Source organism: Capra hircus, chromosome 7, assembly GCF_001704415.2.
Source record: "Capra hircus breed San Clemente chromosome 7, ASM170441v1, whole genome shotgun sequence".
In the NCBI taxonomy this organism is placed as follows: Eukaryota; Metazoa; Chordata; class Mammalia; order Artiodactyla; family Bovidae; genus Capra; species Capra hircus.
Window position 1 is genome coordinate 98658221 of NC_030814.1, and position 6925 is coordinate 98665145.

At 38.4% G+C, this 6925-nt stretch overlaps 1 protein-coding gene across 1 annotated transcript; it reads left to right on the top strand.

Annotated features, from left to right (window-relative positions):
• Positions 3042-3959, top strand: LOC102173730 (olfactory receptor 7G2-like). Its single transcript, XM_013965069.2, has one exon. It carries the CDS (start codon positions 3042-3044, stop codon positions 3957-3959), a length of 918 nt encoding a protein of 305 aa, XP_013820523.2.

The window sequence follows — 6925 nt, forward strand, 5'->3', positions numbered from 1 at the left end:
TACATAGCACAACATCACCCATTGTAAGTGTATGAGTCCATGATTTTAGTAAATTTATAGAGTTGTGTGATTATCAGCATAATCCAGTTTTAGAACGTTTCCATCACTTTGAAAAAGCTCCCTCATTCCCTTTCACAGTTAATCTTCACTCCCACCCTTACAGTTTGACCAATACGTTTCTGCTTTCTGTTTCTATAAACTTGCCTTATGGAGACATTTCATATAAATGGAATCACATAATATGTAGTTTTTTGTCTTTATCTTCTTTCACTTAGTATAAAATGTTCTGGTTCATTCATAACATGTATCAGCAATTTGTCCCCTTTAATTTCTTCATGGTATTCCATTGTTAATGATATTCCATTGTATGGAAATACTTTTTTCCCCTCCATTCTTTGGATAATGGGCACTTGGATTCCTTCCACTTTTCACTACTGTGAATGATGTTATGAGCATTCGTATATGTAAATGTCTATGGGAACACATGTTTGCATTTCTCTTGGGTAAATGCCTAAGCATGAGACCGCTAAGTCATATAGTATTTGTTGTTAAGTTTTTAAGAAATTTTTTATGGCTGTACTATTTTATATTCCCAGCAGCTCTAGTTTCTCCACTTAGTAGTGTCTGCTTTACTATTATTATAGTCTATCTAGTGGGTGTTGTAGCGGCATCTCACTGAAGCTTTCATTTGCATTTTCCTAATTACTAATGATATTCAGCACATTTTTATGTGATTTTTTTTGACCATTCAAGTATCTTTTTTTGAGAAACATCTATTAAGAATCTTGTCCATTTTAAAAATTGGAGTTACTTGTCTTTTATTATTGAGTTGTAAGAGTGCTTTAAATTTTTTAATATAAGCTCTTTATCAAACATATTTGCAGAAAGAATTCATGAGGAGAAAAGTGCTGAAAAGTATGCCTCGCACTAGAACACTGTGCTGGTGGTAGTGTGAGCAGCTAATAATACATTTACTTCAGTGATACCTGTTAATGCCATTATGAGCTACAATGCTTATAGTGCAGTTTTGTGATAAGAATTCAATGAGGCAGAAATGGAAAGGGAGAAGAAAGGATAGAATTTGATGACCATTGAGAAGCGAGTGGTTGAACTGAGTTTTGGACACGAACTCCCAGAGCACCGAGAGAACACAGATGAGTCAGGCCATTGTTTTCCCCATTAAATGCGCTGGGTCTGCACCACCACGTGAACGAGTTGATTTTCTAGTTCCACATTGATCTGGGCTCCAGAAGATTGGTCTTCAAAGTAAAACCTAATCCAGCAACAACAACATTTGGGAATTTGTTAGAAAGGCAAATTTTGGGTCCCATGCCCAATCTTCTGAGACTCATATTCTGAGTGTAGGGCCAGCAATATGGGTTTGGACAGGCACTCCAGTGGATTTTGATGCAAGAAACAGTTTGAAAAATTCTGCTCTAAAGCCCATGTTTGGTATGCTTATGGTTTGTGTGTGTGTGTTATTTCATTTTGGGGCTTTCCGGGTGGCTCAGCTTGTAAAGAATCTGCCTGCAGTGTGGGAGACCTGGGTTCAATCCCTGTGTTGGGAAGATCTTCTGGAGAAGGGAAAGGCTAACCACTCCAGTGTCCTGACCTGAAGAATGCCATGGACTGTATAGTCCAAGGGATTGCAAAGAGCTGGACACGACTGAGCGATTTTCACTTCACTATTTTATTTTTAAAATTTGTATTGGGGTATAGTTGATTTACAATGTTGTGTTAGTTTCAGGAGGTGTGCAGCAAAGTAAATTAGTTATACATATATTCACTCTTTTAAAAAATGTTTATTTACTTATTATTTTTGGCTGCACCAGGCCTTAGTTACAGCATGCAGGCTTTAGTTACATGGTGAGGGCTCCACGGTGCGAGGACTCAGTAACTGTGGGGCATGGGCTCAGTAGTTTTGTCTTGGGGGCTTAGTCATCCAGGGGCATGTGACATCTTAGTTCCCCAACAAGGGTTTGAATCCGTGTCCCATGCATTGGGAGGTGGATTCTTCACCACTGGACCATCAAGGGGAGTCCCTATCCATTCTATTTTTTTTAAGATTCTTTTCCCATATATGTCATTACAGAGCATTGAGTAGAGTTTCCTGTGCTATACAGCAGATCCTTATTAGTTATCTATTTTTATGTATAAATAGATATTATTTATCTATCTATAAAATAGATACTAGTTTATATATAGTAATGTGTATATTCCTGGAGAAGGAAATAGCAGCCCACTCCAGTATTCTTGCCTGGAGAACCTCATGAACAGATAAGCCTGGACGGTCCATAGGGTCACAAAGAGTTGGACATGACTTACGACTGAACAGCAATGTGGATATGTCAGTGCCAGTCTCCCAGTGTATCCCTCCATCCCCTTTCCTTATGCTTGGTTTTGTTTTCCCTGCTTGCTGGCTGGAAGCTTTGGAGAATTCTCAAGGGATAAGCTATACATTGTTCTGCACTTTATTTCTAGTAGTTGGTACAATGTGGGAAAGAATAAATTAGTTTAGAGTGAGTGCAGAGGACAGAAAGAAAAGAGGTTGAGAAAGCAAGCCTAAAAGAAGGTCAGAAGGTAAAGAAAAAGATGAAAAATATTTTCAGTTCAATTTACGATATAGATGTTACAGTGTTTTAAAAGAATGGGTTCTTGTACATCAATTAAGTGTCCTATCACATGTATTTGTTCTTTTTTTTAAAAAACTATTTTAAATTGGAGTATAGCTCATTAACAAACAATGTTGTGATAGTTTCAGGTGAACAGTGAAGATACTCAGCCATACATATACATGTATTCATTTTCCCCCAAACTCCCCTCCCATCCAAGCTGCCACATAACATTGAGCAGAGTTCCTTGTGCTATAGTAGGTCCTTGGTTATCCACTTTAAATAGAGCAGTGTGTACCTGTCAGTCCCAAAGTCCTTAACTATTCCTTCCCCCCAGCAATCATAAATTCGATTTCTAGGTCTATGAGTCTGTTTCTGTTTTCACATGTTTTTTTTTTTTTTTTTTTCCTCATCAGACTAAGCTGCAACATGGAAACCAAAAACCAAACAGGTGTAGCAGAATTTCTCCTCCTTGGTCTCTCAGAAGATCCAGAACAGCAGCCCCTCCTCTTCGGTCTATTCCTGACCATGTACCTGGTCACTGTGCTTGGCAACCTGCTCATCATGCTGGCCATCGGCTCTGACTCCCACCTGCACACCCCCATGTACTTCTTCCTCTCCAACCTGTCCTTCACTGACCTCTGTTTCAGCACCACCACAGTCCCCAAGATGCTTGTGAACATTGAAAGACGGAGCAAATCCATCAGTTACACAGGCTGCCTCACCCAGGTTTGTTTCGTCTTGTTATTCGCAGGCTTGGAAAACTTTCTCCTTGCAGCAATGGCCTATGACCGCTATGTGGCCATCTGCCACCCACTGAGGTACGTCGTCATCATGAACCCCTGCCTCTGTGGCCTGTTGATTCTACTCTCCCTGGTCATTAGCAGTGCAGACGCCCTGCTCCACACTCTGATGGTATTACGACTGTCCTTCTGCACAGAGCTGGAAATCCCCCATTTCTTCTGTGAATTGGATCAGGTCATCAAGCTGGCCTGTTCTGATACCCTCATCAATAACATCCTGGTATATTTAGTGACTAGCATATTGGGTGGTGTTCCTCTCCTTGGCATTATCTTCTCTTACACTCTAATTGTCTCCTCTGTTCTGAGAATGCCCTCAGCTGGTGGGAAATATAGAGCCTTTTCCACCTGTGGATCTCATCTCTCTGTGGTTTCCTTATTTTATGGGACAGCTTTTGGAGTGTACATTAGTTCTGCGCTTACACACTCTTCCAAGGAGACAGCAATAGCCTCTTTGATGTACACGGTGGTCCCTCCAATGTTGAACCCCTTTATCTACAGCCTGAGGAACAGAGATGTGAAGCAAGCCTTGTGCAAACTTACCTGAAGAACGTCTCCTTCTTGTAGTTGTGTCACCTACCTTGTACTTGGGCTCCAGTATGAGTCAACAAACAAGAAGAGTAGATTGGACCAAATGCCTGGCTCTTACTTCAAAGTGCTGTGGTGATGAAATTCCAAAATAACTAATACAGTTCATTGTAGGCTTGAAAACTGACTTTGCTCTTCTCTAATACTGAGATGTTTAAAATGTGTGTGAACTTTTTGGTCAGGTTCTATCAAATTAGAACCTGAATTAGGCCTTCTTTCTATAGTGATACTGAGGGTAATGCTTTTAGGAGAATGGTTGGGCTAGAAAGAGGACACTGATGACAAAATATTGTAATTATGTGAAGGGATGGATACGATCATTATTCTGGCAGCAGTAGTAATTTCATTAGGTTTATATATCAAATTATCATGTTACTTTCCATTGATTATCTGTTTTACATAGCCAGTGGAAATTAACATGACAATTTGATATATATACCTAATGAAATTATAACATTGATATATGGCAGAAATGAAACCAAAGGATGATTTAAATTGTCACATTAAACAACTCAAATGAATATATATATTTTTATTTACTTATTTATTTTATTTTGGCGGCACTGGATCTGCATTATGGCCTATAGGCTTTCTCTGGTTGTGGAGCATGGAGCCAGTTGCCCTACTACATGTGGGATCTTGGTTCTCCCAGCAAGAACTGAACCTGTGTCCCATGAATTGAAAGGTGGATTCTTAACCACTGGACTACCAGGGAAGTCCCAGTATGTATTTTTAAAAAGAGGTGGAGAGGAAAACATAGTGTCCTCTTAGCTTCTCAGTGTGAGACAATCAGTCAACATGAATTTGGGAGAAAAGAAGGAATTTGTCAAATTAAGGTCCTTTTTTTGTTTGTTTTGGAGAAGGAAATGGCAACCCACTCCAGTATTCTTTCCTGGAGAATCCCATGGATGGAGGAGCCTGGTGGGCTACAGTCCACGGGTCGCAAAGAGTCGGACACGACTGAGTGACTTCACTTTCACTTCACTTTGTTTGTTTGGTTTCCTATGCAAAAGCTTTTAGTTTCTGGTAGCTTCCTTGTTTGTTTATTTCTTAAAGATTTTTTTTTTTTTTACTGTGCATCATTTTAAAAGTCTTTATTGAATTTGTTATAATATTATTTCTGTTTTATGTTCTGGTCTTCTGGCTGTGAGGCATGTGGGAGCTTAGCTCCCTGACCAGGGATTGAACCTGAATCCCCTGCATTGGAAGGCAAAGTCTTAACCACTGGGCCACTTGCTTTTTTATTTTTGTTCTGGTGCCTTTGCTTTTGGTGTCAAATCCAAATATTCATTGCCAAAACTAGTATCAAAGAGCTTAACCTCTGTATTTTCTTCAGGAGTTTTACATTTCAGGTGGTACATTAAAAAAATTTAATCTAGCCTGAGTTGACTTTTGTGAGTGGTGTAATAAAGGGGTCAAGTTTTATTTTTTAATCCATATTACCTGAAAGAGTAAGTATTGACTTACTTATGGAGATAAATCAGCAGAGCCACTTGGCTCCACTTTGCCTGTCCTTTAATGTTTCCAGTCTTTTGGTAAAACATGGAACATGAAAAGCTTTATCTTTCTGTGAGCCCCAGATGAATCTTTGCATATTTTACTCAATATTCATATGTTCAAAATTTATTGCTATTAAGATGGTAAACAGTGATATTACAATACCATCCTGTCATTAGTTTATTTTGTAAAGATTTTTTTGATGTGGATGAATTTTAAAGTATTTATTGAATTTATTACAATATTCCTTCTGCTTAATGTTTTGGGTTTTTGGCTGCAAAGCCTGTGGAATCTAAGCTCTCCACACAGGGATTGAACCCGCACCCCTTGCAGTGGAAAGTGAAGTCTTAACCACTGGACCACCAAGGAAGTCCCTCGCCATTAGTTTGTTTTCAGAAAATATATCTTGAAAAATATAAACTAAGACAATTCCTATTGAAAGCATTAAAATGTAAAGTAAATTGATGACCACATGAAAATACTGACGTTCTTAAAGAAAATGTTTTCAAGTGAATATTAAAAACATGGATCATTATTTATATCTTCAATTATGGATGAAATCTCATGAAATCTACTAAATAACGGACAAAGCTGCACACTAGTGCATGGGCATTGTCTTTTTTTATCATAATAAAATTGAATATGAAGGACATAATTCAATCCAAAGTCCTCCAATGTGGAGAAAATATATCTTGAATCTATTATGTGAAAATTGAAAAAAGGTGATAATGAAAGTCTAAAAAGGGAGTAGGAAGTCTGCGTATATTGACCCCAGTAATGATTGATCACAGAGGGAAATCAGATTCTGCTCTGTAAAACTGAGGTGAGAAATTAAGAAACAGAAAACATTCAACAGCTCTAGAGTTGCACCATAAAGAAGGTTGAGTGTCAGAGAATTGATATTTTCGAATTGTGGTGCTGGAGAAGATTCTTGAGTGTTCCTTGGACAACAAGGAGATCAAACCAGTCAATCCTATGGGAAATCAACCTTGAATATTCATTGGAAGGACTAATGCTGAAGCTGAAGCTTCAGTACATTGACCATCTGATGTGAAGAGCTGACTCATTGGAAAAGAATATCAACGATAGCAGCCTCTGCTCACTGCAACTAGAGAAAATCCACCTGCAGCGAAGGAGACCCAGAGCAGCCAAAAATTAAAAAAAAAAAATCTTTGTAAAAGAGGAAAAGATAAAAAAAATTTAAAAAAGAGGAAAAGATTGTTGTTAGGCTTAAGAAGAAAAAAGGAAATTAAACAAAGTTCACTTGGATACTTCAAATGCTTTGTAGTTGCGGGATTTTAAACATTTTAGTCTGTGCTAATTACTTAGCAGGGATCTTAGCCCCTGGTATAAAAGACTTGCTATTTAAGATGCTCACAACTGGATGAGAAAATGAGACCTTATATCGAATCTCTTACCTTCCCTACC